The following is a 17,439-nucleotide window of genomic DNA, read 5'->3' as shown; positions in this document are numbered from 1 at the left end:
CCAAGAATTTTGCTTTGCCTTTCTAAATTCCTGAGCTATATAGATAACTAGGATCTGTAAGCATAGCACAGTGTTTAGTGTTTTATATCACTAAGTGTTATTAGTGGCTTGTCTAAAAATAGTGATATGGTTTGAAGGAGGTAAACTTTTGACTCCCTACATATTGAAAAATGTCTTTAACTTCACTCTGAATGGCCCTATATAAAGGAATTTATAAAACTTTGAAGTTCTTTCTCTGTTGTCTTCTTGAGTCCATGTTTTGCCAGTGGAAAATGATACAGATCTGATTCTCATTCCTTTTGTTTGGGTAATGATTTTTCCCTCTTGAAGCTTTTGGAATACCAGACATTTCATGAAGTGCATTGAGGTAATATATGATTCATCTCTGCCCAAGAACTCATGTTTTTTTTTTTTTATTTGCCTCAGTGTTCTTACAATTATTCTAATTATTTTTGTTTACTCCTTTACTTTAGTGGGAATTGTTTATTTCTTGATTAATTAGAGTTGGTTTCTCCTTTGATTTATGTTTCAATTCATCAAATTTAGATGATTCTTTGCTGTTTGGTTGTTGCTGATTCAGTTTTCTTGTTAAAATACTGCTATTCTCACTGCATATAATACATATGTTAGAAACTGCTAGTATCCAGAGGTTGTTGGTAGTGCACAAAACCAGAAAAAGGTAAGGGTTTGCTTCTGGTTTTCCTAAGCATCATTAGATACTGGGGAACTTCATGATGCTTTGGGCATAAATACCTGTATTTACTTTTACCTGTAGTTTGAATGCAGCAGAAGAGGCAACCCACGTGGCTTTTAAGAGGAGTTTTAACCAATACCTTTAACCAGGTATTTCACCAAAACACAAATGCTCTCATGTTTTCTTATTTTTGCTGCTTCAGCACATGGAACATACTCACTTTTGGTAGCAGGTTTTTTTTTTTTTTTTTTTTCCCCAGGGGGAGAAACTCTGGGGATTTGATTATCACCTTTAGTTTGATGTCATCTGCCTTTTGTCTTTTAGAAATTCCTGGTCTTTTTGGTTCCTTGAGAATACACCCTTCTGTTTTTCAGGGTTCTCTAGGAGCTTGAGGACAGGTGAGACTGGAGCAGGTGCTCAGTGTACCATTGTTGTACTTGTGTTTAAAATGCACAGAAATTTCATGTGCTTTGTTTTCCTAAGCATCTGTAACTCCACTTTTTCTGCTGCCAATTCTTTGTTAGGTTACTCTTATTAGGTAAAGAACCCCGCATGTGTCTCTATCTTGGATCTCATCCTTGGATCTCAAAATACTCTTTGTGGCTTATGTTAATAAGAAATGTGAAATAGTTTAGTCTGTAGAGCTTCAGTTTTGACAAGACTACATGAAATATAGTATCAAATAAAAGTGTTGCAAGATAATTTGTATATATTTTTTGAAAGACATTGCCTATGTCCCTCACATTTTTTTCTGATAAAAAATACCGAGAATGATTTTCTCTTGACTAGTCACAATTATGACATTATAAAAGAGTCAGTTTTGAGTACATTTGCTTAGCTTTTTATTCTGAGTAACCCACCCAGAGTGCTTATTTTACCTCTAAACCAGTGATTCACTTGAGACTTTACTATATTAAAGATCTTTTTTTTTTTTTCAGAACAGCATCTCAGACATGTTGAAAAAGATGTTTTGATCCCTAAAATAATGAGAGAGAAGGCCCGAGAGAGATGTTCTGAACAAGTTCAAGGTAAGATTCAAATATTCATATAGAGATCAAATCCATATTTTATAATATGATCTGAATTTAATCCTTAGCCTCAGAGTCAAATAGTCAGTGAATTAATATGTATGAATTTCTTCTCACCCTTTTGCTGAGATACCAGTATATCAGCTTTCAGAACTTAAGAGACAATGTTCAATTCATTTACAATTTAAAAATATTCTTGTAAATTACCAGGAAAAAAACACATTTTTTCCCCAGAAGTACAGTTACATATAGAGAAAAACTTGTATGAGTATTTTGGAGAACAAGTTATTGTGGTGATTTGAGAAAGAACATCAGATAAAACATACTCCTATTTTCATCTGTAAACACACACACACACACACGCATACACACACACATATGTGTGTGTGTGTGTGTATATATATATATGTATATATTCTTAGGTGATTTTCTTTGCTGTCACTATCTGTTGCTGAATTTTTAAATAGAATTCCAATGGTACTTGTACTGAATCTGGTGTATTTTTTATATTTTTCTATGTTTCTAAATGGAGGGTGTTTAGGTAAAGGTAGGTCCTAGGCACCTGCCTATATATATTTTCTTTGGAAAGTATTTTATAATGTGAACATGCCTGTATTCTGTAAGTCTATAGATATATTGTTGAATATTGTAACATGATAGTGAAAAATGTAGACAGAGAAATGACAGGTAAAAATGATGCCCAGAGTGATGGGTAATTAGAAAAGGAGATGGCAGTTTTACTGAAAGAAATAACTTTTTAAAAAGATACTTAAAATCTGGAATATCCATCTAAAAGAAAGAGTGACACAATTTCACTGTCTTAGACATTTTCCCTGGCCCTCCTTCTTTGCTTTCTCATGCGGTCTTCTTCATAGAGGGACCAGTGTTTCTTAGTGAGGAGGATGGACTGTGGTTCCACAAGTTTCTCTGGAGAGGATTCAGGCTATGTCAGCTGCAGTTTGAGACCATGTCAGTGATATTTTAATGCCAGGAACATTTTTGTCCATCTGATGTTGTCTCCTTAGCCACCCTTTGCAGTTGATGAATGGAGGCAATAAAGAGTAGTTCCCTAGACCCGACATTGTGTGATGGTTATTTCTGTTTTCTTAAATGACTGCTATGACCTATTTCAGTTTTAAATCCATCAACAAATTAGATTTAAATTAAATCAATCCATAAATAAATGTATTCATAAATTATCGGTAATTTATTAATTTTATTCCTTTCACTGTAAATTATTTAATGAGAGTACCTTTCCTCTAATGCCACTCCCACGTGTCTGGAGAAATTAACCCAGTGATACCTGCAGGCTTAGTTTAGTGCACACCTGGCACTGGCAGGTGTCATGTTGGTAGCCTCGGGAGATAATCTACCTTTAAAACTATAGCCTGATTCAGGTGAGGGGGAATAGAACTTTAAAATGAACAATGAAGTTAACTTAAACTACTTGGAAAAATACTTGTTACTGAAATATTGGTCTAAAGCTAAAAATATGAGTTTTATTTATGCTCTTTTGTAATCAACTGTTGAGATATCTAGAATGAAAGAAATTTAGTTCACTCAATTATAAATTAAGTTTTTACTCATATGATTCAGAGGAAAATGCAGAATGATTTATATAGATTTGTGTTTCAGAACTGCCTTTGCTTACTCTTAGTGAAACCTGGTTTTGGTTTTTGAGTTGTAGGAAATATAGAATGACTTTAAAATATTTATTTGGATGTTTTGTACAGCTAGTACTTTGTAATGGTACAGAAAATAAAATGTTTTATTTTCACTTTTAATCAAAAGTTAAGTTTAGGATGTTAACATGGTTAAGCTTTTGTCTTATTAACATAACTTAAAATCTTAGGAAGACTGAAAGCATCTTAAAATTTGAGATCCATTTCAGTGCATCTGTTCTTACTAGAACATGTTATAATGATTGATTTTTAAATATTTGAATTTTTCTAGAGATAATCATATATTGATTTTTTTTTTTTTTAGGCCAGATGGTCCTAAGCAGTGTCTTAGAATCTGAGATTGATTATTTTATAAAAGTATAATCTTGTATTCTTCTTTTTAACCATGTGAACTAGGAAAGAACTTAATGTTGGTATTGCTCAAGAACAGCTATCTTTGAACTGAATAATAAGGTGTCAGTTGGACACATCTATTATAGTTTATTTACTATTTATGGTCTTTCCTTTATTAAGTAATTATAGGATATTATCTAAAAGCATTATATATGCTAATTATGTAGTTCCTTGATAAAGATATCAGACTTTTAATAAGCTCTCTTGACTTTCTGCTAAGTGCCTGAAACATGATTGTGCAGGAAAGCTTTTCTGTTTGATTTTTATTTCATGTCATTTCAACCCAGCTGATCATAAGAATTGGGTCAGACTGCCAGCAACTTAGGTTTGTGAAGGTAGTGGAACAGCTTTTCCAGGGACAAAGAGAAATGAAATCACTTTCAGTGAAGAAAGATGCCTCATTATAGTCACCAACAGCAGTTATTGACAGCTACACTTCCTATTAGCAAGGAGCATTTAACTAAGAGTTTGGCTGTTGGATCTTTGGACTTGATCTAATTTGCTAGCATTAATTAGTTTCTTTTGAGCACAGACACTTGGTGCTCACAGATATAGATTTGGAGGGCTAATTAGGATAGAAAATTGAACAGAATGGGGTAAGGCATTAACCTTCAACCATTACCAGCTGGGACACTGATAAAGACCACAGAGTCCAAATGCTCCCTATTGATGTGAAGAGTACCCTAATGAATATCAATTTCAACCGGGTTGCTATATTCTTACTCGTTCCCTCTTCAGTATAAATTTTAGCCAGCTTCCACGATACCTTCATCATTAATATATATACACTATATATATCAGCGTATCACTATACATTGATTTAGTCTGACTTGCAGGTTTCACCTTATGCTTGCACACAGTTAAAATTTGTCTAAATTTAAACCACATATACCCTATGTTCTAAGATCTAAAATTTATCTAAAATTACATTCTAATATGGCTTTAGTCTAATTCTACAGTGAATTTTTATAAAATCACAGTAATTTCATCATTTCCATATTATTAAAATTATAATCTGAAGCAACCTTAGTTTTAGATGGCAGTTATGTGATGTTTGTGTTAAACTCATGTTAAATTGAATCTTTACCTTTATGAAGTAGATACATTACTGTTTCTTTTTGAAGAGAAAAATAGTATTCAGTACCTTTTTTTGGGGAAAAATAGTATTCAGTACCTTTTTTTGGGGAACTTAATTGTGATTTGATGAGTGAAGGTAGATTGACTTAGAGGTAAGATACAGAATTGAGAAGCCTGATCTTATTCTATAAACGTTGACAACATTATAAACTGTTGATAGAACATACCACAAAACATACTGAACAACTGATTTAAGTAGAAAATTTCAGCTTCATACATAGTTTTCTTTATTTGCTGGTGACAACATTGGCATTGAGTAGAATTGATAAAATAAATAGCCAAACTAAACTGGTTTACATTACACAGTGAATTTTGGGTGCATTGGGAATGCAACTGAAGGAAAATTTTGGAATGGCCCATCTCGCTCTGTCCCCTCCCACTCTCCTTCCAAAGCCAAAACAAATTTTCCCCTCATCTCCCAAAGCCAAAACAGAAATCCTCTTCTACCAAGTATGATGGTGGAATCATCATTCTTTCTCGATGTGGGAGTTACAACTTGAAGTGTTTAAGGAAGATGGTTCCTTGACCTTGGAGGTTGCTTCCCACTGTGTGACCTTCTCCATGTGTTTCACTCTGCTGACTTAATGATTTCTATTTTCTATATAATATTTGTAAAAGCACATTCAACAGTTACAAACTTCTCATGTGGAAATAGAATATCTACAAGAGGAAAAGTCAATTGCTATTTATATTTCTTTGCTTTTTTAGATTGCACATTTGGAATTTATATAAAATCTCTGCTTACCATGAAATTACTTTAAAAATTATAAGTTTTTTTTTTTTTTTTAATTTGTGCTATGGCAGATCAAGATAAAAAAAGTACTTGTCATCAGCGAGGACCTGGCACTTTAACTTTAACCTAGCTGTGTTGTTTCTGTTCACCGACTTCCTTCATCCCTTGGGCTTTTTTTTGCCTTGTCTTAATGTTCTTTTATATTATTGTCTTTGGTGAAAGTTTAGTTTTGAAGGAATTACATGTAGTATAAAGAAACACATTTCTTTGAAATACTGCAAAAACGTAGTTAAATTATATAGGAGCTTGATAAAATGCCTGTCCTGAACACATCACATACAACTAAAGTATTTTTTTTTATTATAATAGTTTATTTTTACATCATTTTGTGCTTTTTTCCATCTCAGCTACAATCCCTGTGAACTTCCCATCACCAATTCTGAAGTATGTTTTGAAATTGCAAAAAGACAATCAAATTAAGAATACTTAAAATAGAGGGCCTCCCTGGTGGTGCATGGGGTTAAAGCTCAGTATTATGAAGCTATCGGAGGCCACTGCCACACAGGTTTGTTCTCCGGCCAGGGAGGTGACCCACGTGGTGTGGCAGACCTCTCCTGACCTGCCTGCTGTTCCCCTCAGCAGTGTATTTCAGTACATCCTCTTGTTCTGCTCTGCACTCTGTCTCTGGTGAAACCTCTCAGCCCCTGCACTTCTGGCATGTACCTCAGTTCTTGTATGCATTAATAAATAAATTTTTAAAAAATACTTAATATTTTTAGGAGTTTTGAAGGCAGGCAGAAACTGTCAAAATATTGTTAAAATAAATTAGAAGGCTACAGACTGTAAGTGATCAAAGTAAACTGTCTTTTATTCACTGTGTTACAACAACCTGCCAAAAACTTTTTGTTGTTTGAGTTGCGCCATGGTTACTACATGTAGTTCTGTATTTAGCTAGTTGACCAATGATGACTAACACTGAAGTGGGGATTCAACATATTGTAGACTTTTGGATATATTAGGAGGATAATATGTAAAATTATGAAATATGATAAATATCTGCCATGTGTAAGAGTATGCTATGTACTCCAAAAGAGAAATACAGAGTGCCATGGTCCGTACTAGACTGTGGTGGGGTTCCCCGCAACCCTCTTCCCACCCCGAGTTTGATAACTTGCTTGAAAGATTCAGGACTCAGCATGTAGTCATACTGATGGCTGGTTTATTGTAGTAAAAGGATGCAAAACCAAATCAGAAAAGGGAAAAGGCACATAGGAGGAAGTGTAGAGGAAGTCAGGCACAGGCGTTAGAGTTCTTCCTAGTAGAGTCACTCAGAACGTGCATCATTCCTCCAGCACTGTCTTGTGACAAAAATTGTGAAGTATTTTCTACCAGGTACACTCATTATAGACAGTCCTTACAGTTTTTATTGGTAGTTGGCCATGTGGACACCCTTTGCCTAACATGCAAAGTATCAGACTCCCAGAAAGAAAGCAGATGTTCAGCATATGGTTTGCATAAACAATTTGGGGACAGAGAGCCAATCTTCTCAGTTATGGAGTGGTGGGAACAATCTCCAAATTCTCAGATGCCAGCTAAGGAACACTTTTGCAAACAGATCTTTCTAGGCCAGCCTTGTCTAACCTGCCGTGTAAATCTTCTCTGCAAGTGGACATAATCAAAGTTAACAAAATTAATTAGCAATGAGTATTTGCATATGCCCTTTGGGCCTGATGTCATGACAGTAGAATTGTATCAGTAGACCTATAGTAAAAGATTTAATCAATCACAAATTATTTTGAGAACAAAAAAAGAAATGTATATAATAGTCTCAATTTAGTGATTGGTTGTTTCTCAGTTGCATTTGTTAACCCATACCTCAATTATAGGACTTAATGGCTGTTGGGATTATCTCCTGAGTAGCAAGGTGATTTTATAATAAAATTGTCTATAATTGGACATAAATACAATTGAATAAAAATAGCTAATAGTTTTCTTCTAACAGAAAGGTGCTGAACGTTTAGTTTTAGAAGTTATACCACTAAGTACTAAATCTTTAGATGACTAAATTGGGAAATTTTGTCTGGGGAGCTGATTTTAATATTTTAAACAACTTTTGATCATTTGAAGTATAAATGTGAACAGTCTACATTTGCAAGCAATATTAATATACTGTGTTAATTAGCAAAAAATTAACATGGCTTAAGAGAAATATTGTTAAGATGAATAAATATTAATTTAAAATGAGTTATCATTACTACTTGTACTTCATTAACTAGTTTTTTTTTATTATTTTCATAGATAGTAATTCTCAGTTGTTTTGCTATATAACAGGTTTACATATCTCCATCTTATGAGAAATTTATCCAAAATTAAATATGGTCTTTAAACAGTATCATGCCCTAATATGTAAAAATCTGAATACACAGTCATACTTCATATAAGCTACCTGATGATCCTCCAGTTGTAATTGCCATCCTTTCCAGACAATGATGGCCTGTCTGGTAAACTTTTTCATACAATTGTAAATAGATATATTTTGACATAGTTATATTATAGAAAGCTTTTGTGTCTTTTGAAAAGTTAATAAAAAGGGAAATTTGATTTGTACAAAACTTTGAAACACATTAGACTGGAATTCTTAGAACATTAAAAAAAATAAGTAGTTTTGAATGTGTATAGGGTATAGAATTTGCTTCAAACTTTAGTTTGTAATACTGGAAAAGCAGCATTTTATTGTGTTATGGTTAATTTTGTTATATTTACAGAATCAGGACACAAAATGTATTTTTTTCATGAAATATGTGTTAGGTCACATAGTATATAGATGGTAGTTGGAGTCTAGTGTGTATCTCCTCTTCTGATTCATTTTTGTGATTTTCTTTTTTTAGAGGGTTACAAAATACAGAATAATTCCTCAATCACAGAATAAGTCCTAGATCTTCTCTGGCATCATATCTTAATATACCTACATATTTGTTAGCATTTGTTTGCATATATTTTAGTGTTAGTTACAGCCCTAGAAATATAAATTTTACAGTTTTATAAGGGAAGCTTTCAGATTCTCTTGAACATGTGCATGAAACCTTAGGGTTATGTCAAATGTAGCATTCAAAAATATTTCCTGTATTTCCAGTGACTGTTTATGAACAGTGAATAAGACAAAAATCTTTATTATTATAGATCCTATATAATGAAGGAGAGATAAGTTACTATAAGTAAACCTGTGCTGAGGAGAAATAAAGTTGGGTACAGACAGTAATGATTGCAGATGTTAGAGCTGCAATTTTTAATAGGTCGCCCATATAAATCTCACTGAGAAGGTGACATTTTTACAAAAATCTTGAACAAGGTGAAGGAGTGAGACAGGCAGATACCCCTGGAAAGAATGAACAGAATGAACTGCACATACAAAGATTGAAGGTGAATGTAGCATGTTCTAGGAACACCGGAAAGGTCTCTGTGGTTAGGGTGGAGTGAATGAGGAGGACAGTGGAAAATGAGGAATTCACAAAGTGATTGGGGCTGATTCACTTCAGTCTAGTGCGGGACTGAGGACTTCTGTGTATTTAGGAGAGAATGGAAGAGCAGTAAGTAAAATGGTCTGATTTACATTTTTAAAAAAGATATATTTATTTATGCATACAAGAACTGGGGTACAGGCCAGAATTACCAGGGGTGGGGAGATTCACCAGAGACAGAGGGGAGCAGAGCAGGCAGACCTGAAGTACACTGCTGAGGGGAGCAGCAGGCGGGCCAGGAGAGGTCTGGCACGCCATGTAGGTCAGCTCCCTGGTTGGGGTTGAACTTGTGCTACAGTGGCTGCAGTTATTAGCTTCATAGTATTGTGCTTTAATCCATTGTGCCACCAATGAGAGTTTACTTTTTTAATAGCATTATCACTGCTCTATTAAGAATAGATGGGCTGGGGCAAGGGCAGAATCAGGGACACCCTGACTGGTGTTCAAAATATGATGATGATAATACAACTGATAGGTGATGCTGGGGTAGCAGCAGTGGAGATGGTGCGAGTGAGCATATCCAAGGTCAAAGATAGAAGCAACAAAGGAGAGAACTCACTGTTACTTTTATGAACTAGTAAAAGGATGGAATTGTAGTTAACAGAAATGAGATTGACTGCATGTGAACTCACTTTATTGTTTCAGCTGTTGGTGATGGGTGGATCTGGTGTTCAGTTTTGAGATGTTATCTTTGAGGTGTCTATCAGACATTCAAACTGTACTAGACACCACTGAAAATTAACCACTCTTTTAAAGGGAAGCAGAGGAGTAGAATTTTTATCTACTTGTGGGGTTTTTTTTTTCTAATTATAGTAACATAAGAAATTTTAGTATATATTTGGTACACATTTTCAGCATTAGTGATAGATTAAAAACTGACAGTTTTATTCCTTTTATGATTCCGTTTTGCCTTATAGAACATTTGCCTTTTAGAACAAATTATAACGACACTCATTTGCCAATTTAACAATCTATATACTTCATTACTGTCATATGGAGTATTTGGTGGGCAACACAAGGATATGGTCTCTTACCACAAAAATGAGACTAAAGTTCCTATTCACTATCATATCATATGTTCATTTATCAGAATTGACATTATAATCCAGGTATCTTAATTCCCAGCCTTGTGCTTCTTCCATTATAACACGCTATTTGATTATATCAAAGGTAGCCAATAATGAAAGTGCCTGCCACGTATAAAAGGGATCAGTAGAACGAATGTCACCCACGGAGCATGAGTTCAGCCAGAACAGCATCTCCTCTAAAGAGAAGACTTACCACACATGGCAGGGATTTTGTGCTCAGTAGTCCAAAGACCCACCCTCACCCCCGCCCCCCCAGGCAGACTACAGATTGTGACAAAAAGTGTAGGGTCTCTCATTTGAACAGATTGGATTCATCACAAATTTACCCAATCAAGAATTCCAGATAAAGTGCAGCCTTCACCTGCAAGTCATGAAAAATATGGTGGGAATCCATATCTCACTCACAAACTGCATATTGTTACCAGAATAGAAAGTACACAAAGGATGTCCTTCACTGTCATGAAAAATGGGATAGATGTTTGCCAGAGCTAAAGGGGCTCATGGCAGTATCTGGCAATATAGAACTTGTACAGTTAATGGTGACATCCTTTTTTTTGTTCTTACAGGTGGCCTTTGGCATGTATTGTTCATGATTTTTCTAGAGAAATTGATTCGTCAAATTTTTAAATCTTAACATTTAATTTTACATCCCCAAAGATAAATAAAAACAATTTTTTAGTGTAGGAATGGCTAAATAACTAAGTGGGTTCTTAATCCACTTAATAGCAATTGACTTCTGGTTACATGATTTGAAAGTTAGCATTGTCAAGCTGCTGTCGTTGCTCCCCATCCTCCCCCCAATCAACACCACTCGTTTTACTCTGCATTCTAATATAATACCTGTGTCATTTCTCTTAAAATGTGTGAACGAATAATCTATTTACTTTGAATGCTTTTATCCTTTGATACTTCAGCATCACCTTAAAATAAGTTTTAAGAACCAAACTCAAAAACAGAGCATAGATTTAACTCTGACTGTATTATTAGACATTTATTTTAAATAGCTCTACTCGTAAAGCCTTGCTGGATTTAACTTACTAAGGCCATGTTATCTGTGTGCAAGATTTCCAGATCACATCACATACAAGTTCAGCATCCATTTGACTTTTGAACTTGGTGATGTGTTTATTAAAAGTATTTCAATCCCGTACTCACACCTCCATGCTTGGATCATTGCCTCAGAACCAAGTCTTGCATAGAATTTAAGAGATGGGCAGGCTTTTTGAATATTATGTTTTGAAAATACCTTTAATGTAAAAGATTAGGTGATTGACCAGCTTTTGGTTAAACCATGGGTTGATCCCCAACAAATTGTTAGAACTCAGTTTTCTCTACAATAACATTTCTCGCACGCTTGTAGAGTCTTTCTAAGCCTAGTAGGTTCTTGTGCTCACTCCATTCTGACTTGTAGACTGCAGCCCTTTCTTGTGGAAAATGCCTTTACTGGTCCATAGGAGCACTTCTATTCCAGCTCAGTAGATGAATGCAGGTAAAGATCTTGTTTACTTTTCACATCATTCACCTACACAAACTAAACTAGACCATCCTAAGAGTGTAGTAAAGGCTATATCTGAACATTTGGAATCAGCTATAAAGAGGACAAGATAGTCACTGAATCCTAAATCAATACAGGGTTGATCCTGTCGCTGTAGGACCCTGTCAATGTAGGATTCAAACTTAAATTTAAGGCCCATTGCTTCTTATGCTTTGCCTGGCATATCTCCCCCATAGATATAAAGCATATAAAATCAAAACTTGAAAAGTTGAATTTCTGATCTTAGTGAGATTTGATAAGCCATACTTTTTGTAATACTGGTATGAAAAATCTGAACTGTTTTCCTCCTGTTTTCACCCCAGGTTGATTTATATATGGGTGAGTTTATTAAGGAACTCTAATCTTGGTGATTTTCAGAGTGGATGTATTTACTCTGTGATCAAGGTATCTTGCAATTTCTTCTGTGTTATCTTTTCCTTCTACATCTTGTCTGATCAAATCTTTTCAAAGACAAGATTCACATCACCATATTCTTATGGTAAAACCTTTACTCTGTCCTTATGATTGAAGTACAATTTGATTTTCATCTTTGATTCATAGGCTTGGTCAGTATTACTCAACCCTGTCTGCATATCAGAATTATCTGAGAATTTTTTTTATAGAAGTACCAAATGTACAAGGTCTCCTCCATACAAAGAAAGATATTGGTGTTTTGTGTGATTTTTTTTTTTCCCTTCAAAGCCTCCAAGGTGATTTGAATGTGGAGTCAAGGCTGTGAAACAAGGAGTTAGCCAAAGTTATAGGTTCCCCCCCCCCCCAAAGAGGATCATAGCAACTGACCATATGGTTTTTACACCTGTCCTCAACTCATTCTTGTATCTTAAAGTCATCTACTTCACTTCCCAGAACACTCTTTCATAGCAACTAGGAGATTTTGGTTGTTTTGATGTTGTTGCTTTTCTTTGTATGTGTGTGTTTGCTATTTCTTAAAGCTTCATTTCCCTTACTTTCATCTTGAAGGTTGAACCCCAGATTATCTCAACCAGCCTTCAACTTCTTTTCCAGTGGGCCAAGGGTGCATAGCAAACTGATAACTAAACTTTAGTTATCAGGAAATGGTGAACCCAGGTCTGTTCTTGCAGTCTTAACCCAGTAAGTACCCATTATATGACTACTTTTCTTTTCCTCTATTCTGAAAATTTTGGGAAATGCTAATAACTTCATGGCACACAAACTTCACTCCCTCAGCCACTGCTCCTTTCACTGTGTTCCCAATCACATTCTTTGTTAAATAGGTCATTGCCTTGCTAGCTGCTGATGCTTCACTATCGATACTTATTTTTTGCAACAGCAGTATTTTGAGTGGGGCTGTTTGAATAGCAGCATCACTACCTCATGATACAGACTTAGACTGGGCAGTTGGGAAGCCTCTTAATGTTTTTTATTTTGCACAAACATTGGTTTTACCCTACTGGGTTACATATGATAGTTTAGATTAGATTCCTTGCCCTTTTTTCCTTATATATTTTAATTTGCCATTTAATGAATATAAAGTTATAGAAAGTATTTACATTGAATACTTCCAGATGTCTTTTCTATCTAATACATGGTTTCTGCTGAGAGTTAGTGTTAAATATTTGTTCATGATGTGTGTTATTCAGGAATACACTTAAAAGAATATATCATATTCTTTATTTTTCGTTTATCAGCATTAAAAATGTACCCTCTAATGATATTTTTCATTAGTGGATGGAATATATCAGTTTTCCTTTCATTGCTCTTTTATTAAAAGGAAAAATTAAAGGTGTTAGGAAATAGGTTGCAATATCTATAAACTGGTTAAGAACTGAAGTATATTATGAAGTAGAAATTGAAGCTCAGTTGCCCTCTAGGGGTTGTTTTAACATAGCACATGTAGAAATTAATGAGATCTTTTGAGGGAGGGTAAGTCTGCTGAATAAAGGAGCTCGCTTTCTTATTTTGTTAGTGTGACTATTCAATAGCAAGCTGATTATGAATATTTATTGGAAATGAGACTGTATTCCAATTTTGTAACCTACAGACTCTGTAAGTAAGCAACCTCTTTTTGGTTCTTTTTAAAGTCAGAGCACCCGCATCAGAATCCAGCTGTCCACATATTTTCAGGAATTATTGATGACCAATCCATATATTCTTTTCTAACATTCGCTTGTCTTACCATTGTTTCCTTTATGGATATCGTTTTTAGTTTTTCGCTCACCCCTTTTGCCTAAACTCTATATTGACCTCAGTAAAATAATTCAGGCATGACCTCTTAATGCTTTCAGCATATACACTTTTCCTAAAATCTTAAATCTTCATCTTAAAATTTTATTTTGGTTTCAGCACCTTTGCTTGGTATCTTTGTCAGGATTGTTAGGAAGATGTCTGTTCTGAAACCCAGCGGTTCTTGGTTCTCTAGCATAAGTGGTACCTAGCTTTGCATTGTTTGTGGTCCACTTGATTTTTGTTGGTATCTATCTGTGGTGCAAAGTGCTCTACTATGTATATAAAGCTAGAAACTTATGTTTGGTTAAAAAGGAGAATTTTTTAAAAATAAATATGTTAACCACTCATTTTCTACAATCTTAATATCTCTTTTCGGTATAATCCCCATAAAATTACTACCATCAAGACATCCACCATAGTCTCTTGTGCTCTGTCCTTCCCAGTTTTGATCTCTCTCTCCTCCTCCCCTGCTGAATACCTCTGATTTATAGTTTGTTGGTTTGTTTTGTTTTTCCTGATCCCTTGTTTGGACCCCCTGTATTCATCCTATAAAAAAAACTGTCCACTGTTTTTCTTTTTCCTTCTGACTTACTTTAACACTGATGATAATCCCTTCAGGCTCCATCCAAGTTGCTGCAAATGGCATGAGTTTATCTTTTTGGGTTGCTGAGTAGTATTCCATTGTGTATGTGTGTGTGTGTGTGTGTGTGTGTGTGTATGCCACACACACACACACATATATATATATATATATGCCACATCTTCTTGATCCAGTCATCTGTTTTGGGCATTTAGTTTGTTTCCATAGCTTAGCTATTGTAAACAGTGCTGCAGTAAACATAGGAGTACAGGTTTCCTTTGAATTATGTTTTTGTGACCTTTCAATATGTTCCTAGCAGTGGAATTGCTGGCTCTATTTTTGTTAGCTGAAGTTTGACTTGAGTAAATAGTACATATAGAGTTCATATTGTGTATAGATATTTAAATAATTTGAACATTTGACATTTCCCTATCAGGTGAATATTCACCTGGTTATCGATATATATTTTTTAAAAATTTGTGTGTGTTGTGTTTGTTTTCACATATGCTTTTATTTGCTAGACACTGTAAAATTCTACCCCTTTAATGTACATTTCCCCCCTCTACTTCTGTACTTATAGTGAGCTTTCCACTGTTTCCTTATGCTTATAGAAAAACCATTAACCATTAAGTTGTAGTTAAAGTTCAGATTTGGTCTGTTAATATCTAAAAACCTCCTTTAGATTTTGATACATGGTAAGATACCTGTACCTGTATATTAAGTTGACTGTGATACAGAGCTGTGCTATCCAGTTCAGTCATTATAGTCACATTGGCTACTTAATTTTGAACTAACTGAAATTTAATACAATTAAATATTTATTCTCTTTATAGCATAGCTACACTTGAAATGTTCACTGACCGCACGTCTGTTCTGCTAGGTAGTAGCAGATAGTGATCGTTTCCACTGCTACAGAAACTTCCGATGGACAGTGCTGTGCTGCCACATGACTCATCTTTGTCCGTGAACTTTAGAGAAATATTACTACTGGTCAGTCCCTGCCTGAAATAAACTGAAGAAGAAAGAAATATCATCTTTATATTTTTCTTCTTTGTTTTCCAAGGGATATTTTGAAACTAAGTCTAATTGAAGCAGATCATAGATGAAGTAGTTTTGCTTTTCTGTTTATCTTAAAGGCCAGCATACTTTTTTTTTAAATTGTGAACTAAGTAGTAAAATATCTTAATAAAAATTAGTTATTTTTAAGATAAATATAACTATTTCCATTTATGGTGGAAATAAATTGAAATCCTGTTCTTAGGATTGTAATTAAACCTTACTCACCTTTACAATTGATTTGTCCTGCTCTTTCTCATTATTCTAAAGGTAACATTGAATGTTAAAATGTTCATGAACTTGGAGATAAACATTAACTATATCTTGTATAGTTAATATTAAGGGAAAATTCAAAACCACACTGCCATGCTAAATTTGTTGGGCTATTAAAACAAGGAGTATAAACATTTTAATCATGGTTGAGAAAAAAAAAAAAGATAATGTAGTTGCTTACTTGAAAGCATTGTATAATTAAAGATTACGACAAATACATTTCTCTAATGTATGACGCTCCATTAAGTTATTTTTGCTGGTTATAATTTTTAAAAATTATTTTCTTTTTTATAATTCTGATTTTTGAACGTGTTCACAGTCCTTTGTGAGGAATTATAGTTGTTAAATACTTTTGGAAGCCAAAAAGTGAGCATTAAATCACTTTATAAAGCACTTGTTACAGCTGTTGAAATTAATTTTTTAAATACCATTGTCAAAGCTGTACCTGAGATTTAAATACACATTTCAAACCATTTAAAAATTTTTGTTTCAACTAAATATATTTAATATTTAAAATTTTTATGTTCTATGTTTAGTTTTTTTGAGTTAAGAGTAGCACAATTTAAAAAAGTTGTATTAGAAAAGTCTGTGAATGTTGTAGCAATTCTAAAAGAATACCAGTTCCTGGTATAAACTCCGGAGTTTATAAATAGACTTTTTAACTTGGTTAGATTTCACTTTTTTTTTTTTTAATAATTCATTACTGGGGAAGAAATAATGTATAAGTTGATAACATCTAAATTGCATATTTATTTATATGCAATACCTCTACCTTAGTTCAAGCTGTTGTTGTTCCTGAATTTTTTGTTTTAAAGCAACATTCTTTTACTAAAAATCAACTCAATTATATAATAAATGTACAAAATATGCATTCCTCAAGACATCTCTTACCCTCAAGTATAGATAACATACAGAAGGGATTATATACTATAAATGATTTTTAAGTTGAGTTTGGTGGAATAAGACTAAACTGCACTGAAAGATTTATTCAAGTTCAGGTAACATTTTCCTGATAAAAGTAGTCTTATTCAATAAATTTGCATCAAATCGTTTAAGAGTAGATTTATTTATGCATATAAGACCTGGGGTACAGGCCAGAGGTGTGGGACGATGAGAGGATTCGCCAGAGTGGGGAACAGAACAGGCAGATTGAGATACATCGCCAAGGAGGGCAGTGGGCCAGACAGGAGAGGTCAGTCACTACCCAGGCTGGGGATTGAATTTATGCTGCAGTGGCTGCAGATAGCTTCATAATGCTGGGCTTAACCCATTGTGCCACCAAGGAGGGCCCTAAATTTGCATTATATCTTAAGAAAAAAGCTGCATAAAAGTTGCTGATAAGTCTGAGTTCTTTTTTGTAAAGTTCATATCCTAGTTTTGGACAATATTGATTGATTTCCTGCGTCAAAGCTATACTTCCCTCATATCTTCCTTTTTATGTCTAAGTTTTTATAAGTTGTGTTTTTACATCATCAAATTTATATTATTTTCTATAGCCATTAAATTCAGTTTTCA

The 17,439-nt window shown here is 34.2% G+C and overlaps 1 protein-coding gene across 1 annotated transcript in view; it reads left to right on the top strand.

The window, feature by feature from the left end:
- CMC1 (C-x(9)-C motif containing 1) overlaps positions 1-17,439 on the top strand; it is a 60,353-nt gene that overhangs the window by 18,497 nt on the left and 24,417 nt on the right. Inside the window, exon 2 of the mRNA XM_012732178.1 lies at positions 1,633-1,722. Within this exon, the coding sequence (XP_012587632.1) occupies positions 1,633-1,722 (90 nt within the window). The remainder of the gene's footprint in view (positions 1-1,632; positions 1,723-17,439) is intronic.

This window comes from Condylura cristata, unplaced genomic scaffold, assembly GCF_000260355.1.
Source record: "Condylura cristata isolate star-nosed mole 26May11 unplaced genomic scaffold, ConCri1.0 scaffold00033, whole genome shotgun sequence".
In the NCBI taxonomy this organism is placed as follows: Eukaryota; Metazoa; Chordata; class Mammalia; order Eulipotyphla; family Talpidae; genus Condylura; species Condylura cristata.
This window is presented reverse-complemented; position numbering and strand designations above follow the sequence as displayed.